The sequence below is a fragment of the Cajanus cajan genome, chromosome 4 (assembly GCF_000230855.2).
Source record: "Cajanus cajan strain Asha chromosome 4, NIPB_CcT2T_4, whole genome shotgun sequence".
Classification (NCBI taxonomy): Eukaryota; Viridiplantae; Streptophyta; class Magnoliopsida; order Fabales; family Fabaceae; genus Cajanus; species Cajanus cajan.
In genome coordinates, this window is record NC_138520.1 from 6,089,734 (window position 1) to 6,110,635 (window position 20,902).

The following is a 20,902-nucleotide window of genomic DNA, read 5'->3' on the forward strand; positions in this document are numbered from 1 at the left end:
TTTAAAAAAATAATATTTCTCATTCATCTGAGTTTAGTTTATATAAATAAAATTATTAATAAAATGATAAATCAATTTATATATAATCATGATAAAAATTAAAAATCATAAATTTTTTAAATTAAAATTTAATTTTAATATTCTATAAAATCATGGTTAAAAACATTATTAGAAAGAGAAACGAAAATCTCTTGAAGAAATAATGAAAAAAATGTAAAATTTATTTTTAATGAAAAATAAATTAAAAAATGAGAAACAAAAGAAAATTGAAGAAAAAAAGAATAAAAAAAACAAAATTTTTGAAGAGAGAAATAAAAACCTTTGAAGGGACAAGGAAGGAGTAGGGATGAGAATAGACAAACCATGTCACACTTTAAATATACAAGTTAAGTCTTTTTATAAAATTAAAACTTAAGTTTGACGACATATTATATATCATATATATATTTATAGGTTTGACTTATTAGTTTATTTTGCATTAACAATGTTAAGTAAATTAATAAATTTAATTTTAAATAAGTTTGACATATTACTCTATTATTTTTATTATTAAAATTTATAATTTAAAATCAAAGTAAAAAAAATTAACTTAAAATAGACAATTCATGCATATCCATGTATGCTAACATGTGTTTATTGTAATAAAAAGAAAATCTTATCCAAATTTTTTTAAAAATATTTTTAATATCTCATTTTAAGTATTCTAAATAACCAACTATAAATAAGGAATATAAAACGTGTAGTAAAAATATTATAAATATTGATATTTTAATTTTTTAATTATAAATCTATTTATTTTATTATATTATTTATAATTTAATATATATATATATATATATTTTTTATGCCATATAAATAAATAAGATGGTCTAATACGTCTAACAATTTTTTTATAAGCTTAAACCTAGTATTTTTATATAAATACATTTTTTTAAAGTTTAAACTTGACATTTTTATCAAATGAGTCAAACTAAGTTTTAAATGGGTTATAAACCATTATTTAAGGTTTGATTTATTCTTATCTTTAACAGGGAGTACTAAAAAAGAATATAAAATTAATTTTTAATGAAAAAATAAAAAAAATAGAATAAAAACTACTTATGTTGATGACAAAATTTAAATATGAGTATTTTTTAATAATTTCTCACATAAATTAAGTAATAAGTTATATTAAACAATTTATTAAAATAAGTTTAAAATATTTGATGGACTAATATTTTATAAGTTTTCTCAAACATTCTCTTAAACATTTATCTCAAACATTTTATAAGATTTCCCAACATTCATTGGTTTGCTTAATATTATGGTTAGTTCTCAAATATCAAGTTTCAAATTTGAGTCTCGAATTTGATATAAAAAAAAAATGATTCTAAGAGACATAACTTTAATGCAGTTAAGGTTCTAAGGAGGACTAGTTTCTAGCAAAGTCAATATTATAGTAAAAATATATATATTTCATAAGATGTTCATAAAACAACTTTATTTTCGTAAATAATTATATATTTATTTAGTGGACTTAAATATGGTTTTAGTCCCTCAAATTTAAGTTAAGTTTTCTTTAATCTCTCAAATTTAAAATTAATTTTTTAGTCCAATAATTTTAAAAAAATTTGTTTTAGTCATTCAAATCACTAATAACATATCTGAAAGTAAAAAACTGACACAATTATATAGTATCAACTAGATCCAATGTTATGTTTTTCACTAATAAAAATATTAATAGGTAAATTATTAAATAAGATTTTAAATAAATTATTTGTCCAAATAAATACTAAATAATTGAACTTCAAACATTAAAGTAGACTTAACCCTAATAAAAAATATGAGATAATTTTTCATATAATCAAAATAAATAATTGATATTTAGTTAGACGTAACTTGCTAAAACTTGATTCACAGTATAATTATATATATATATATATATATATATATATATATATATATATATTGTTTTTATAAATATGATGAGTGTGGATAAAATACAAAATTATTATCTATAAGTATTTAGTACAAGTAAAACTTAAATATCTTTATTTATAGCTATTTATTGCATGTAAAATTTAAAAAATTAATTATTATATAACTTACATAATAAATAGATAAGTATTTACTTATAAATTTTTGTAGATTCAAAAAAATGTCAATATATGTTATTTTATTTAGCTAACAAAAATATATGTAATTAGTCTCTTTTTTTTGTTTTCTTTATCCTGTGCCACAAATAAAATAATGATATCTAAAAAAAAATAGGATTAATTAACATATACAACAAATCATCATCATTGTTATTTATAATCATATATACACACGAGGTATGAAGGGGGAGAGTGATGATGCTAGCAATAAAGATTACAATTTTAATTACATAAGCACGTATTAAAGGCTTACAAGCTAAAAAGGTACATACAAATGATGTAGTATAAATAATGTGTACATTTCTATATATGCAGGGATAGCTATACACATAATTAATCCCTCAACTAAAAACGTAAACCTAATTATTATTTGTAGACCTAAATTATACCTTTCTTTGATAAACTGATCACTCCTGGAAGTTTATTAATTTTCAAACCAACCTCATCCCCCTTCCAAAAGACAAAAGTGATGGGTAAAGAAAGGTTTAGGATTTAGATATAACATTTTTTAAGTATAGAAATTTTATTATAACTACTAATTATGGATTATGAACATATGTATGAGAATATAATGTACGTCTATGGGTTTGGTGCTACGTCGGCGTGTGGGGAGGAATGGCCGGCGCCGGGACTGTGCCCTGGATCCGTTGGTTGAAAATCGTCGACGGTCCACTTTCTGACAGCGTCATGTTGTGGGTTGTGCCACGTGGCCATTTCTTGGATACTGTTTTCGTGCTCCTTCATCTCCGATTTCAGTAGTGGCCTTCCTAGGGCTGAAAATGTTACATGAAAAACCATTATGTTAAGAAGAATAAAACTGACCATGAATCCAAGCTTGGAATTGGCCATTATATTTTGAAAGTGAAAAATATTTGGATGTATGGATTGGGAGAAGAGAACTGAAGTGGTGCTTATTGCGAAATGTGTATGTTGGCTGAGTATTTATATATAGGCCACGAGGAAAGGGAAGGGAAGGGCCTAGACTTAACGTGAGGAAATATTAATGGTGAATGTAAACTTCTTCATGATTATGCTCCACCAAGATTCTCTTTTGGGTACCAATGTGGGAGTATCTTTTAATCTAGTGTTCCTTTGAATTTTTCTACTATACTGTGTTTTGCATGTTGCAACTATTTTTTCGGCCTGCTTAAATGTTAATTTCTTGGTACAATTGGGAAACATTATTGATCGATTAATTGAGATGCAAATTAAAGGTTAATAATATTTTAAAAAAAAAAAAATATTTTTGATATTATTAAGTTAAGTTAGTTTGGACAAATAAAAAGAAGAGACTACTCCGAGCATCAGTGTGATGGCACATTTTTTATTTATGAGAAAATAAGAGAGATCAAGAAAGATATTGAAAAATATTGTTAACAAATATCTCAGTGATATAAATCATATCTCTAAAAATTTGTCAACATTAAAAAAATGTAAATCAGATATTGGTTTTAAATTAAATCAAATCTATATAATTGGCCTTATTTGGTGAAATAAAGTTTTTGTTGTTGATATTTTATTAAATAATATTCAGGTTGATTTTTTTATTATTAAAAAATTATAATGGTAACAATGATGATTAAAATTAGTTCTTTACGAAGCTACTCCGATTTTTCCTAACTATATTGATATTAGTGATTTTTTATTTTTACATTGATTCAATTAAATAATATAGATTGTGTTTTATTAAAAAAAGTAACAAAATTTTTTAAAATTAAAAATGTTAAAAAAGGGAATGCCAATAATAATAGTATTTTCCAAAACCAACAACGGTGCAAAACAAATACTATAGCCACTATGCCTATGCCTAACAACCTGATTAGACGTTTCTGGTTCGAACCCAACTGACTTTTAATTCCCAAGTGGTTGGGGGACCTAGTCATGGCTAGTTTCCAATCTCTAATGAAGTTAATGGAGGTAACTATATGCCACTATTACGGGAATAGAAGCTCTGAATGATATTTTGTTTTATCTAACTTTTCATAAGTATTTAATAAATAAAATTAATACAAATTATTTTAAATTATTTAATAACGAAAAAAAAATTAATTTATTTAAAATTATCAAAAAAATATTTAAAGAGCAGTTTGATAAAGAAAAAAAAAGTCATAAACAAGTAATCAAGTTAAGTTAAAGTTTTAAATTTAATTTATTTAAAGACATGTTTTTTTATTAAAAATAGAAACAAGAATGAGCGCACTAAAATGTTGTAACCCCTCGGCGGCATCATGTTTGGATGTGTTATTAAAAGTGAAGGGGATCTTGACCAAATTAAACTGCGCACTAAACTTGGAAATCCATATAATATTGGTAGTGAAAGAAAGGTATATAACCTTTTGAACCCCACTTAGATCCCCTAGACCTTTTCGTTCTCGCTATTGATAACAATTACTCAAGAATTAATGGAACATATTAGTCGACAAATGAATCTCATCATGATTTTAAGTCCTCAACTTGCATTAGGGGATATTTTGGGAGATTCTTGAAAATTTGGGTTGGCTCCTCAAGCTAGGGAGGTTCTTGCGTGACCATTGACCACCGAATGTATAGCCAAAGGAAATGGTCCCAGCAACAAAATTATTTATCTAGGTCATGACTCGTGTCATACTTTATTCCATGTAGAAACACAAACTATTAAGAGAATAATGCATGTTGCTCAGTAGGGAGAAAATTCTACAATACTTTTATTAGGACGTGTATCATTAAAATTGTAGTGACAATATAAAATATACTTACCTCTTCTAAATATGTTAACGATTTTGTTAACTAGCATTATTCTTAAAGTAATAATTAAATAAATAAAAGCAGATTTTTAAAATATAATGTTAATGCTATGGTTACTCTGTGTGTGTCTTTAAGTCCATGTAAGATGTGAGTTTTATGTTTGGTCTATATTAAAAAAAATATATTTTTATTTTTATACAATTAAAAATTATAGTCTAGTATGCAAAATTTGCATTTTTAATGGGCTAGATAAATGCAATTTACAAAATAAATGATTTTGTTTTAACTTGTATTCGATTCGCTTGTCTTAGCATGCGAGCTCAATAAAAAATTGAAGAAAAAAAATCCTTCTTTTTTATGTAAAAAAAATGAGGATGAAATACACAAAAATATAAATATCAAACATTCTAAAATAAAAATTAATTATAAAAGTCTTAACATATAAATATTTATTAATAAAAAAATATTAAAATTTACACATTTATACTAAAATATTATAGTATTAACACATCAAATTTACACATTTAATCTAAAGCATATTAAGTTAGAAAAAATGCAATATATTTTAAATAAAAAAATATACTAAATTCAATATTTATTGCTTACACTTATTTAATAACATAATATTAAAAATATTCATATATATATATATATATATATATTTTTTTTTTTTTTTTTAAAAGCTTTCATTTAGAGCTAGTAAAAATAATAATTTTCTTAAGCAGAAAGTCGTAGGTTTCATAGATTGGACTCAAGTTCTCCTATAATTACGCACATTTAAAAAAAAATAAAAAAAAATAGAATCATTAATTGTTTTGGGTCGTGAGTTTTTGGATCAACATGTGAACCTGATCTCATATACCAACTCTTAGGCTTTGTTTGGATTTGAAGATGGAAAAGGGGGAGTGGAAAAGAAAAGATTTAAAGGGAAAGTGAGTGGAAAGTGAGGTTGTTTGGATTAAGGGAAAGTGAGTAGAAAGTGTAGAGAAAGTTTGTGAAAGTTTGTGAGTGAATTGATTGATATGATAGATAAAAATAAATTTTTTAATTGATAATTGTGTAAGATTACTATTTTACCCTTAAGTTAAAAAAATTTATAATTATTATAATTAAAAAATAAATATATAAATTTTAATTAAAAAAATTAAAAAAAAAATTAAAAATAATTTAATTTAAATATTTACTTTAAATTTAATGATAGATAAAAATTAAAAATTTAATAAATAAATATATGATATATACTTTTACCTTTAAATTAAAAATGAGTATAATATTATTTATTATAAATAATAATAATTACAATAAAATTATATTAATAAGTATAATTTTTAAAAAAATAATAAATAATGATAAGAATAAAAATAAATATTAAAAAAATAATAAGAATCATAATAAATAATAATGATACTAATTATAATAAATAACATTAATATTAATAAAAATAAAAAATATTATTATTTTAATTTTATAAACAGGTATTATTTTTTTTATATTTTCACTTTTTGATTTTAATATTTAAATAATAGAATTTTTTTAATATAAAAAAAATTGTATAATATAAATATTTAATATATATAAAAGTGAAAAAATAAAAATATTAATATTTAATTTATATATATAAATTAAATATTTAATATATATATTTAATATTTAATATTTAATTTATATATATATTTTAAATATTTAATATATATATATATATATATATATATTTAATATAAATATATATATATATATTAAATATTTAAAATATATATATAAATAAAATATTAAATATTAAATATATATATTAAATATTTAAAATATATATATAAATTAAATATTAATATTAAATAATTATATTAATTTAAAATATTATATATTAAATATTAATATTTTATATATATATACGATTATGTTATATGTATAACATATAACATAATCGATTATGCTATGTATATATATACAACATAATCGATTATGTTGTATATATATACAGAGTATAATCGATTATGCTGTATATATATACACAGCATAATCGATTATGTTGTATATATATACATAGCATAATCGATTATGCTGTGTATATATACACAGCATAATCGATTATCTGCTGCATGGCACATGCATGGGAGAGGTATTTTTAGATTTTCACAAATCTTACGTGTCTTTCACCTCCTTTCTTCCCTTTTGTGTGAGGAGAGCAACAGTGCTTTCCCTCTCCTTTCTTCGCCTTTCTTTCGTTCCAAATCAGGAAAAACAAACAGATACTTTCCACGCCTTTCTTTGCTCGTATAGAGTACTCTCCCGGAAACAAACACTACCTTACAGTTTTACTATTATTGTCACTCCTTAGCTTTTCATGTAAAGATCTCTATCAAGTGATAATGTTAGATATCACCTATTAATTGTAACACATATTAGTGTGATATTTCTAAAATTTCCAAAATACCTAAAATAAGTACTATTTATCTACTTTAAAATCAACATTGAGATTTAAGTTAATGAATTCAAATTTTAAAAAGATGAAAATAAATATTTTTTTTATAAAAACTAAAACAAAAATGTCTTTATTTAATAGAAAAAAATAATTTTAAATGTCTAAGGATGAAAAATAAAAAAAAAATTATAAAGACTAAAAATACATTTAACTCAAATATAAATGAATCTTATAGCGATAATTTTTTAATAAAGTTTTTTATTTATTATCTGTAGTATAATTATTCTTATAACAATACATAAGAATATTATTTTGTGTGTGCACAATAAATCACGCTCTGCTTTGGAAATACTCTTACAATACGTTTGATGCATGATATTGAAATTATAGCCCAAAATTTTTATTTTAATTTTTAATAATTGAAATCATTTCAGAATCATAATTATTATATTCTTTATTTTATGTATAAAATTAGAGCATATAATTATAATTATAAGTTTTTTTTTTAATTTTATTATATCACCTTTAAGCAAGGGTAATCATGGATAATGTTATGCTAGATTTGAGTAAAAATAATAATCTGCAAATAGCGCTGACAAGTTAGTCGTAAATGACAAACAATAAGATGTTGATAATAGGAAGAGTTAGTGACAAATGACAATAGAACAAATCCGATCAAAGTGATTTTTCTGATTAAAGGCACGACTCATGATGAGGTTGGATGGGTATTCATGAGTTCGAATTTAATTGTTGTGCCTAGTGATAATATATCAAGTTTATATAATTTGTCTTACAAGATAAGAACGACTTAATTTCCATTAAAAGAAAAAAAAATGTAACATTGATTAATAAATTATTCACTCCCCTAGTTGATGTTTTATGTAGTACTCACCAAAATAATTTATACTCTTGTCTGTTTAAGAGAATGCTAGAATGTTAGCATTTGATCACACTAAATCAAACCATTTACCTAGTCACTAGATTGAAAAAAATAATCTAGGTCTTATTAACTAGTGGTCTTAGAACACTAATAAACAGAAAGTTTTTATTAAAAATTGTATTAGCAATCATAAGGAAGTGAAATTTTATACTTTTTATTCATTAATGTAAGAGTTGATAAACATTTTTCAAATTTTTTGTTCTATTTTTCTTCCATTATGCTTGCTTTTTCCAAAAAAAAGTTGCACTCAGATAAATACTTGAAATAATCTTATGCCTAGTCACAAAATCTTTTACATGTACAAGCTATATAGGAACATTAAATGTTGGTCTAATCTTATGAAAAAAAAATTGCTACATTGGATTAGTCTTTTCCAAGAAACCTTTGGTATGGTGTCCCTGTCAGCGCTTTCTTGACCTCATCCCAGTTTTCAATTTGTTGCGTTAATGGGGCAGTGTGTATCTTTACTTGACGACTCTGTAGATCTCTGTATGGCACTTTTAGAAATTCTTGAACATCCTTGAGTTTCTGAAATATAAAACATTGAAATATGTTTAGAAAAACCATCAAAGACCCTCACGCAAACACCCATGCAAAATACAAAAGAACACACACGATTGTAACATACGTTTAAGGTTTAAGTAACACAATGTGTCCTTACCGTGCGATTATTGACGAGATCCTCGTAGTAGAGAACAATGTGGCGAGTGTTCTTAAAATATGTAATGGCTTTTGTTGTTGTCTCTTTTGTTAGGTTTAGCTCTGGTATCAATAATGTAATATTGATTTGTGGTCTATAATTGGCAAGAATTTTAGCCTGCACAAGCAGAACTAAATCAATTTTGAAATCAACACAAATTATGGGAATAGGATCTTAGATATAGTTTGTTATAACTATAGATATAGTTTGTTAACAATATATTTTCAGTTTTTAATTTGACTCTCAATATAAAGAGGCAGATAACTTTGTAATTCAATTAACTCAAATTCATTTTGATGAAACAGTTTTTCTTCCAATTCTATCTTTTCTCATTCTTTCTATGGAAGGTCTGTTTATGAAGTTTCACAGGTTTTGTGCAAATTCATTCATGAATTCTTATATGTTTGTTATGGTATCAGAGCTCTTCAATTGAAGAGCTCTGCTGCGCCACTCTCTTTTTGTTCTTGATTCTTGCATTCTCCCTTTAGCCGTTACGTCTCACCTTTTTTTTCATCATGAGTGACATGGTTGAGAAAGACCAATCGCTCAATGTTCATAGCCCATATTATCTTCATCCAGGTGAGAATCCAGCCTCAGCCCTGGTCTCACCGGTGCTTGATTCAACCAATTATAATTCTTGGAATAGATCGATGATTACTGCGTTGAGTGCGAAAAATAAAGCTGAGTTCGTTGATGGATCGATACAGCGACCAACAAAAAGTGATACTCTTCATGCAGCCTGGAAGCGATGCAACAATATGGTAGTTTCTTGGATCGTACACTCTGTTTCGCCTTCAATCAGACAGAGTATCTTGTGGATGGATAATACAGCAGGATGCAGCTTCAATTAAACAAGGTGACAAATCAATTTCTGACTACTTTACACAATTACGTGTTATATGGGATGAGTTAGAGAGCTATAGACCAGATCCGGTATGTGTATGTAAATCTAAGTGCAAATGTGATGCTTTAATAAATGTTATTGAAAGAAAGAAACAAGATTGTGTCATGCAATTTCTTAGAGGCCTCAATGATCAATATAATACAGTGAAATCGAATATATTGATGATGGAACCATTGCCTTCAATTGCCAAAGTTTTCTCTTACGCTGTTCAACAAGAGAGGCAGTTGAATACAAATGATTCACTTGGACAGGTGAGTGTGATTAATGCTGCCACATCTTCTAAGTCATTCAATTCTTGTACGTATTGTGGAAAAGGGAATCATAGAGTTGAAAACTGTTACAAGAAGAATGGATATCCCCAAAATATTTCATCCTTTAGAGGAGGAAGAACTGGTGGCAGAGGTGTTTTTGGTAGAGGAGGTTCGAACAATTACAGTGGCAGTGGTAAAGTATGCTGTTGAATATGGTGTGGCAAATTTAGTCCCACATCGAAAAAGTTTTTTTTGATGTGGCCAAATTAGTCCCACATTGGATAGGTTTGGGAATGTGTAGTGCCTTAGGTTCTATATATAGAAACCCTTCCCTTCACTTTGAGATCATCCCAACTACAAGTTCATTTGTAACTTCTAAGGCTTGTAGTTTTCTCTTCTCTCTCTATTGTAATATTTCTTAGTGAAATATATTTGGTAGTGTCCGAGGAAGTAGGCATAATTGGCTGAACCTCGTTAAATCCTTGGTGTTCTTTCTTTCTTGTTTTGCTTTTGGTTTAAAATTTGCTAGACGTTTCCGCAACAATTGGTATCAGAGCCAGGTTATTTTAAGGAAAAAACACTATGCTCTGTGCGCTGTAGGTATTCTATAGTCGGCACATCAGAAAATTTTTCCTTAATCCTGGACCTATTTTTATTATTTGACATTTAGCAAATTTTAAACACTCTTTTCGAATTGAGCTGAGATGGCAAACGAAGAAAATCCACTTAGAATTACATCATCAACTTTGAATGCTTCTTCAAGCATTTTGCAAAGAGCTGTTAGTGGGAATCCAAGGTTGATGGTAGAGATTTTCGATGGCAGCGGTCATTTCGGCATGTGGCAAAGTGAGGTTCTAGATGCTCTTTTTCAGCAAGGTCTAGACATTACAATTGAAGGAAAGAAACCAGAAAGTATGGGAGAGGAAGATTGGAAGACCTTCAATCGATTGGCATGTGGTACAATAAGGTCATGCTTATCAAGAGAGCAGAAGTATGCATTCTGCAAAGAGACCTCTGCTAGTAAGTTGATGACGGAGTTGGAGGAAAAGTTCTTGAAGAAAAGCAGTCAGAATAAACTTCACATGAAGAAAAGGCTGTTTCGGTTCACTTACATTCCTGGTGCCACAATGAATGATCACATCACTAGTTTTAATCAGCTTGTTGCTGATTTGTTAAACCTGGACGTGACTTTTGAAGATGAGGATCTTGCCCTAATGTTGTTGGGATCACTTCCTGAAGAGTTTGAGTTACTGGAAACAACTCTACTCCATGGGAAGGTTGCTGTGTCTCTAAATGAAGTTTGCGGAGCCCTATACAGCTATGAACTGAGGAGAAAAGACAAAAAAGATAGCTCAGAGAAGGCTAATGAAGCTTTGGTTGCAAGAGGACGTCCGGTGATCCAGGCGAAAGGAAAGAAGAAGCGATCGAAGTCGAAGGCTAAAGTTGGGAAAGATGAGTGTGCCTTTTGTCGAGAAAAGGGGCATTGGAAGAAAGATTGTCCTAAACTAAAAAACAAAGGTCAATCTAAGACTGTTGCAGATTCAAATGTAGCTGAGTATATTGATGACTCAGATTGTTCACTTGCTGTTTCTGGTTCAACCAGCTCTTCTAGTGCTTGGCTTCTTGATTCGGGATGCAGCAATCATATGTGTCCTAATCGAGAATGGTTCTATGATTTCAGAGAACTAGAAGAAGGAGTTGTTTATACAGCAAATGATGTTCCTCTTACCACACATGGGATTGGTTCTATTCGATTGAAGAATCGTGATGGAGCAATCAGAACTTTGAAGGATGTTCGTTTTGTCCCGAGTTTATCAAGAAATCTCATTTCTGTGGGAGCCTTAGAAGAGAAGGGTTTCACGGTGCACGCAGAAGGTGGAGTAATGAAGATAATCTCTGGAGCTCTGGTGGTAATGAAAGGAGTTCGGAAAAATAATAGGTTGTACTATTACCAAGGTACTACTATTATTGGAACTGCAGCAGTGGCATCCAGTGACGAGAAGGAGTTGGAGTCGGCCAAGTTATGGCATATGCGGCTGGGACACGCTGGTGAAAGATCCTTGAATTTACTCATGAAACAAGGATTGTTGAAAAATATTCAGGCTTGCAAATTGGACTTTTGTGAGCATTGTGTCAAAGGGAAGAAGACAAGGGTGAATTTTGGAACAGCTATCCATGATACTAAAGGTATTTTGGATTATGTTCATTCTGATGTGTGGGGACCTTCAAAAATAGCATCATTGGCAGGAAACCACTACTATGTCACCTTTGTTGATGATTTTTCCCGGAGAATTTGGGCGTATGCAATGAAGACTAAGGATGAGGTGCTTGGAATTTTCCTTAAATGGAAAAAGAGGATGGAAACCCAAACTGGGCGAAAGATCAAGCATTTTCGAACAGACAATGGTGGGGAGTACACGAGTGATCCATTTAAGAAGGCTTGCGAAGAAAGCGGCATTGTCAGACACTTCACAGTCAAGCACACACCACAACAAAATGGAGTGGCAGAACGCATGAATCGAACATTGCTGGAGAAAGTTCGGTGTATGTTGTCCAATGCTGGATTGGGCAAACAGTTTTGGGCTGAAGCTGTTGTATATGCGAGTCATCTTATCAATCGCCTACCATCAAGTGCAATTGGTGGCAAAACACCACTAGAGAAATGGTTCGGAAAACCTGCTACAGATTATGATTCCTTACATGTATTTGGCTGCACTGCTTATTATCATGATAAGGAGTCAAAATTGGATCCTCGTGCAAAGAAAGCAATTTTCATGGGGATTGCATCTGGTGTAAAAGGATATCGTCTTTGGTGCCTAGAGACCAAGAAGACAATCATTAGCAGGGATGTCACCTTTGATGAATCTACCATGTTGGGAAAGGTGGCAACAAAACAAAAGAAGGATGGTACTCCAAAACAGGTGGAGTTTGAAAGGAAGATTGTTTTTCCAGCAAATGATGAAGAAAAAACTCCTATGGTAGATGAGGAGTCAGATGAAGAAGAGGTTCATATCCAAGAACCTCCACAGCAACTTGAATCAATTGCATTAAGAAAGCCAAAGAGGACAACCATAATGCCTGCTCGTTATGTTGATATGGTGTCCTATGCATCTCCAGTTGCAAGTGATGACATTCCTACCACTTATATTGAAGCAGTCAAAGGTTCAGAAGAAGATAAGTAGAGAAGTGCCATGTCCGAAGAAATGGAGTCCCTTAGAAGGAACCAGACTTGGAAGTTAGCAAATCTTCCAAAGGGAAAGAAAGCAATTGGGTGCAAATGGGTATATGCAAAGAAAGATGGATTTCCTGACAAGTCAGAAGTGCGCTACAAAGCAAGGTTAGTAGCCAAAGGTTATGCTCAGAAGGAAGGAATTGACTACAATGAGGTGTTTTCTCCAGTTGTAAAACACTCTTCCATCCGTGTTCTGTTGGCTTTGGTGGCACAATTGGATATGGAACTGGTTCAAATGGATGTAAAGACGGCATTTTTACATGGAGACTTGGAGGAGGAAATCTATATGACTCAGCCTGAAGGGTTCAAGGTTGCTGGAAAAGAAAATATGTTTTGTAAACTTGAAAAATCGTTGTACGGATTGAAGCAATCACCAAGACAATGGTACAAACGATTTGACAAGTTTATGTTGAGGCAAAAGTACACAAGGAGCAAGTACAATCACTGTGTGTATTTGCGCAAGCTGCATGATGGATCTTTTATATATCTTCTTCTTTATGTTGATGATATGTTGATTGCTTCCAAGAACAAAGAGGAAATTGAGAAGTTAAAAACTCAATTAAATGGTGAATTTGAAATGAAGGATCTTGGTGAAGCAAAGAAGATTCTTGGCATGGAGATAAGTAGAGACAGAAAATTGGGAAGACTTTGTTTAACTCAGAAAGAGTATTTGAAAAGGGTACTAAAACGTTTTGGCATATCTGATGAATCAAAACCTGTTAGTACACCACTTGCTTCTCATTTTAAACTCAGTGCAGATTTATCTCCAAGAGATGCAGCAGAGAAAGCCTACATGTCTAAAGTTCCATATGCTAGCGCTGTTGGAAGCTTAATGTATGCTATGGTGTGTACAAGGCCTGACATTTCATATGCAGTAGGGGTTGTGAGCAGATACATGCATAATCCAGGAAAAGAGCATTGGCAAGCTGTGAAATGGATTCTACGGTACATTCTGAACACTGTAGATGTTGGTTTGGTATTTCAGCAGGAACAAGATGGTCAAAATATGGTTGGATATTGTGATTCTAACTATGCTGGGGATCTGGATAATCGTCGATCAACTACTAGCTATGTTTTTACTTTGGCAAAAGCACCGGTATGTTGGAGGTTTACTTTACAGTCAACTGTAGCTTTGTCTACAACAGAGGTAGAGTATATGGCTTTGACAGAGGCTGTGAAGGAAGCAATTTGGCTTCAAGGGTTGCTTGGTGAATTAGGAATTCTACAAAAGCATGTGAAGGTGCATTGTGATAGTCAAAGTGCAATCATGTTGGCAAAGAATCAAACTTACCATGCAAGGACGAAGCATATTGATGTTCGTTACCACTTCATAAGAGAGATTATCGAAGAAGGTGGAGTGGCTATCCAGAAGATAAGGACCACAGAGAATCCAGCTGATATGTTGACAAAGGTAGTAGATTCAATCAAGTTCCAACACTGTTTGGACTTGATTAATATTATCAAAATTTGAAGACTGCATTGGTAGACACTATCAAAGATGAGAGATTTGAAAATATGAAATTTGCCAAGGTGGAGATTTGTTGAATATGGTGTGGCAAATTTAGTCTCACATCGAAAAAGTTTTTTTTGATGTGGCCAAATTAGTCCCACATTGGATAGGTTTGGGAATGTGTAGTGCCTTAGGTTCTATATATAGAAACCCTTCCCTTCACTTTGAGATCATCCCAACTACAAGTTCATTTGTAACTTCTAAGGCTTGTAGTTTTCTCTTCTCTCTCTATTGTAATATTTCTTAGTGAAATATATTTGGTAGTGTCCGAGGAAGTAGGCATAATTGGCTGAACCTCGTTAAATCCTTGGTGTTCTTTCTTTCTTGTTTTGCTTTTGGTTTAAAATTTGCTAGACGTTTCCGCAACATATGCACCTATTGTGGGAATAATGGGCATATTGTGGATGATTGTTATAAAAAAACATGGTTATCCTCCAGGTCATAAGTTTTACAAATCAGTTCACTCTTAAATCAATAATGTGACTGCTGTTAAAGAGGAAAACGTAGCTGAAATAGATGACAAACAAACAGAAGGGGTGAAGCTTACTACTCAGCAATACCAAGCACTCATGACTCTCTTGCAGCAACAGAATAATGCAGCCTCTGGTGTTGCTCATGTCAATCAGATTGGTACCTCCAGCAATGCTTCTCAAAAGGCACATGCTCAAATAGGTAATGTGTTCTCATTAACTTATAAAGCAAACAAAGACCAAGATGACTCATGGATCCTTGATTCAGGGGCTACAGATCATGTAGTTTCTTCCTTGCATTTGTTTTCGAAATATAGAAAAATAACTCCTATTATGGTCAGATTACCCAATGGATCCCAAGTAGTAGCTACACATGCAGGCACTGTTTGCTTTTCAACAAATTTCTATCTCGATGATGCCTTATACTTACCGAGCTTTCAATTTAATTTGATCTCTATATCAAAACTGGTTGCTTCAATGCCTTATAAGTTGACCTTTGTGTCTAACAAATGTTTCATACAGGATATGAACCACAAGAAGATGATTGGTACAGTTGAGTTGGAAGAAGGTCTTTACAAATTCGACAAGCTACTTTTTGACTCACCAACTCCAAACAAAGTTATGTTATCTCAAACTACAGTTGACTCAATTTTCTCTAATAATCTTAAATTCAATTGTAATAAACGGGCAATAGATTTATGGCACTATAGACTTGGACATCCCTCTGTTGATAGGTTGCAAATGTTGAAGCAATCTTATCCTTCTATTACTGTGGATAAACAATTTGTGTGTGAAACTTGTCATCTTGCTGAACAGAAGAAGATTTCTTTTCCTCATAGTGATTCTCATTCATTGACCCATTTGCTCTTGTTCATGTTGATATTTGGGGTCCATGTGCTATTACTTCTATGCATGGTCATAGATATTTTCTTACAATAGTGGATGATCACACGAGATATGTTTGGGTTTTTCTTATGAGCTCTAAGGCTGAGACGCAAAGTATACTTAAGAATTTTGTTTCTTATGTAGAAAGACAATTTGAGATGAAAGTGAAAATGATTAGATCTGACAATGGTTCAGAATTTATCATGCAGAATTTTTATGCAGAAACTGGTATCTTGCATCAAACATCTTGCATTGAGACACCTCAACAAAATGGTATTGTTGAGAGGAAACACCAACATTTGTTAAATGTGACTAGATCATTATTGTTTCAAGCTAATTTGCCACCTGTCTTTTGGTCTTATGCCTTATTGCATTCTGCTCTTCTTATAAATTGCATACCTAGTCCTTTCCTCAATCAATCCTCTCCGTATGAAAAGTTGTTTCAAACCTCATATGTTGTCTGTGCTTTGTAAGCACCTTGACTGCACAACGAAAGAAACTTGACCCTAGAGTTGTTACTTCTATTTTTCTTGGTTTTAAACCCAACACAAAGGGTTACATTACCTATGACCTCAAAAATAGATCTATCACAGTTTCTAGAAATGTAATATTTTATGAGGATTGTTTTCCCTATATCAAAAATAATTCTCCTAATCCTTTGTTTATTTTACCTACACCGCATAGACCTGATTTAGTGTTTCATGATAATGCCGCCAATTCTGCAGAACCTGTACAATTTCCACAAACTAAACCTGTTTCTATTGATGAAAATTTTATTCCAAGAAGATCCTCTAGACAGTCATGTATACCAAGCAAGTATAAAGACTTTCAAGTTACACTACCATCCTCAACTGTAACCACTCACTCTTCGGGTAAACAATATCCTCTTCACACTGTTCTTTCTTATAGTAGATTATCACCATCTTATAAAAATGCTATTCTAGCTGTGAGTTAGCAAACTGAACCTAAGTCATATCACGAAGCTTCCAAACATCTTGAATGGATTCAAGCCATGAATGCAGAAATTCAGGCACTCGAATCAAATCACACTTGGGTTCTTACAGAGCTCCCTCCAAATAAAAATGCCATTGGGTGTCGATGGGTGTATAAAATAAAACATAGAGCAGATAGAAAGGTACAAGGCTAGACTAGTGGCCAAGGGGTATACTCAGATAGAGGGACAAGACTATCTAGATACGTTTTCTCCAGTTGCAAAATTAACTACTGTCAGATTGTTGTTAGCTTTGGCTGCTACTCAACAATGGCATTTGAGGCAATTAGATGTGAATAATGCTTTCCTACATGGAGATTTGCATGAAGAAATCTATATGGTTCTTCCACCAGGTATGTATCAAGATAAACAGGGGATGGTTTGTAAGTTACAAAAGTCACTATATGGTTTAAAACAGGCTAGTAGGCAATGGCATGCTAGACTTTCAGCTTTCTTGTCTTCTCATGGTTATACTCAATGTGCTACAGATTATTCCTTATTTCTTAAGCATCACCAACAATCTTTTATGCTATTTTGGTCTATGTAGATGATATTGTTCTTACAGGAAATGACTTGACTGAAATCAAAACCATTACCAATTTGCTTGATTTGACTTTTAAAATCAAGGATCTTGGTGATCTCAAGTTCTTCCTTGGTTTTGAAGTTTCTAGAACCAAGGCTGGCATTAATCTTTGCCAAAGGAAATATGCTTTAGATATCCTTCGTGACACTGGAATGATTGGTTCTAAACCAGTGTCTACTCCAAATGATTACACCACCAAACTGCATCAACATTCTGGTTCTCCACTTTGTGACAGCGATGCCTCTTCCTATAGAAGGCTTATTGGAAGACTCATATACTTAACAAATACAAGACCTGACATCACATATGCAGTTCAAAATCTCAGCCAATTTGTTGCTCGTCCCACAACTGCTCATCAACAAGCTGCCTCTCGAATACTCAGATATATCAAAAGTTCTCCAGGTGCTGGACTGATTTTTCCTGCCTCAAACACTTTGCAATTAAAGGCGTTTAGTGATTCAGATTGGGCAGGTTGCCTTGATACTCGAAGATCCATAACCGGTTATGCAGTGTATCTTGGATCCTCTTTGATCTCTTGGAAATCGAAGAAACAAGCCACAGTATCTAGAAGTTCTTCTGAGGCAGAATATCGAGCCATGGCTAGTGTCGTTTGTGAACTACAATGGCTCACTTACCTCTTACAAGATTTTCGTGTTTCATTCATTCAACCATCCACTTTATACTGCGATAACAGATCTGCTCTTCATATAGCTGCAAATCCAGTGTTCCATGAGCGCACCAAGCACATTGAGATTGATTGTCACATTGTTAGGGAGAAAGCTTTGTAGGGACTTATCAAACTTCTCCCAATTTCTTCAGCAAATCAACTTGCTGACATATATACCAAACCTCTTTCTCCTGGAGCTTTTCAATTCTTGTATTCCAAGCTGGGAATGTCCAACATCTACTCCCAGCTTGAGGGGGGATCTTAGATATAGTTTGTTATAACTATAGATATAGTTTGTTAACAATATATTTTCAGTTTTTAATTTGACTCTCAATATAAAGAGGCAGATAACTTTGTAATTCAATTAACTCAAATTCATTTTGATGAAACAGTTTTTCTTCCAATTCTATCTTTTCTCATTCTTTCTATGGAAGGTCTGTTTATGAAGTTTCACAGGTTTTGTGCAAATTCATTCATGAATTCCTATATGTTTGTTATAGGAAGAAAGAAAAAGATAGAAAGAGACCTCCGATGGAGAGTGAACGTGAGACTTATGGGTTCCATTTAGTGGCTTGGCATCTTTGTCATAGGAATTCGCTAGCACTGATATCATTCTACGGAGCAAGTTCCTTCTGAATAGGAATATTATAGAAACTCGTCTTCGTTCAAAGTATTCTACAATTTCTTCGTGATACGTCAACAAATCCTTTATTGAGAGAAGTGATGAGAATTTGGAAATTGAAAAAAAAACATGTTAACACAATATAGATTATCAAATAGCACACAGTTAACCTTAGGAAAATGCTTAGATTAAATAGTTTTGATGTTATTTTTTTTAGTAGAATTAGAGATTTACTTTAAAAACACTTGAAACAAATATTTACGTTGATCATTAATACATTTATGATAAGAGGATATTTTCAAAAGTACATGAAAAAAATTTAGATGTAATTTCTTGTGTATTTTTTATATTTCTCTCCAATCATCACAATATTAAGATAAATTATTGAAGTGAAACTTTAACTTTGATTGAAGGATAACACACAAAAAAAAACTTAAAAAAGTACATCTAAGTTTTATTTGGACAAACTTTTTTCTAAATACTTAAAAAGAAGAAAATAAAAAAGTAAAATAAATGTATCTTATCCCACAACTTAAAATCAAGTTGTATACTTAATTATTTTGTAAACACTTTCATCCAACGTCTTAAAAAATTGAAACACCTAAATTAAACTAATTTAGAGAAATTGAATTGATTTTAGTTTTTATATATTTTTTTCTATAAATAGTTGAGAAGTTTATTTAGTTGTTATATTATTTTACCTTAAGTTGTGTCGTTTGGTATAATGGTGTCTACCTGATTAAGCATCCACTTGAAGCCAACAGCTGCAGAGCACTCATTCTTGGAAGCACTAGAAAACCAATCAAGATTATACACCTTATCCAATGTCTCCAAAATCGTAGAAACGTTGGCCCTTCTTTTACCTACCGAAAATATTTCTCCGTTGGAGCTTACATTAATGTGACTGTTCAAAAATGTCTCAAACCAACCACTCCCAGATCTTTGCATTGACACAATGCAGAAAAACAGAACAGGATTGCAAGCACACTCTTCTCTGCACAAAGCACAATCGTCGATCATTCATTCTATAAATAATATACATATATAAACAAACCAACCCAATAGATTCTCATCAATATATAAGAAAGAATACGTTACCTACTAAAGGTTTTGGGTTCTGGATAATGCAAGTAAGGTACTTCCCATTGTCCCACCCCAGAAGAATGATTACATGGCTGCTTGAAAACGGTGACGTCTAACAACTTGGTACTTGGGCGTACACCTTTTTGCTCTAAAGAAATTGCGCAAATGTATATTCCACAAACCACAACGACAACTAAAACTACCAACCTTATTGTTAATGGAAATTTCTTGATGGATTTTACATCCACGAAGTCCTGTAAAACAATGATTAAACAGTTATAAGGGTGTAAAATGTAAAGCATGCACGGCTAACTTTGAAAAAATACATGATACCCAAGAGAGATAACCAGAGCTTACTTTGGTTTCCATCTAAGATCTCCGTGAAGAAAATAGAAAAGATCCAAAGAAAAAGAGTGTAGTGAAAGGAATTTCGTTTCATAAATTTTGTTTGAAATTCAAAGCTCGAGAGATACATGGCGAGAGAAGTGGTCAGAGGGTTTAGCTGGCTAATTACGCTTGAAAAAAAATCAGATTAACCTCCTATAAGCCATGTTTACCAAATCTTATATTAATATAAAATTCTTTAATACCAGATGCATCAAAATTATTATATATTTTTAAAAATTTAAAATAAAACCTTTTATGATATACTTAGAATTGTTCAATTTGTAAAAAAAAAAAGTCAAAGTAATGTATAAACATAATTTACCGGTTAAATAAGTAAAACAAAAATTATTGTGGGAAAGAAGTTATTGATGATGTAATATTCTCTAATCCTAAATAACT

At 30.9% G+C, this 20,902-nt stretch overlaps 1 protein-coding gene across 2 annotated transcripts; it reads right to left on the reverse strand.

The window, feature by feature from the left end:
* Positions 1-8,477: 8,477 nt before the first annotated feature.
* LOC109802734 (uncharacterized) lies at positions 8,478-20,630 on the reverse strand. Of its 2 annotated transcripts, XM_020364141.3 has the most exons (6): positions 20,474-20,630; positions 20,132-20,370; positions 19,769-20,027; positions 18,938-19,117; positions 8,880-9,035; positions 8,478-8,746 (listed from the first exon to the last, which is right to left on the reverse strand). In XM_020364141.3, exons 1-6 carry the CDS (start codon positions 20,483-20,485, stop codon positions 8,582-8,584), a joined length of 1,011 nt encoding a protein of 336 aa, XP_020219730.1. In that variant the 5' UTR covers positions 20,486-20,630; the 3' UTR covers positions 8,478-8,581. The 2 variants fall into 2 exon arrangements, with proteins under 2 accessions (XP_020219730.1, XP_082930123.1); XM_083073997.1 differs by lacking the exon at positions 18,938-19,117.
* Between the last annotated feature and the right edge of the window lie 272 nt (positions 20,631-20,902).

What these genes read in the sequence shown, in the direction of transcription:
- LOC109802734 (XM_020364141.3), bottom strand. An exon ending in TCAAGTGGATGCTTAATCAG is followed by an intron (nt 19,118 to 19,768) that starts GTAGACACCATT and finishes CTCTCAATAAAG; the next exon opens with GATTTGTTGACGTATCACGA. An exon ending in ATCTCGTCAATAATCGCACG is followed by an intron (nt 8,747 to 8,879) that starts GTAAGGACACAT and finishes TTTATATTTCAG; the next exon opens with AAACTCAAGGATGTTCAAGA.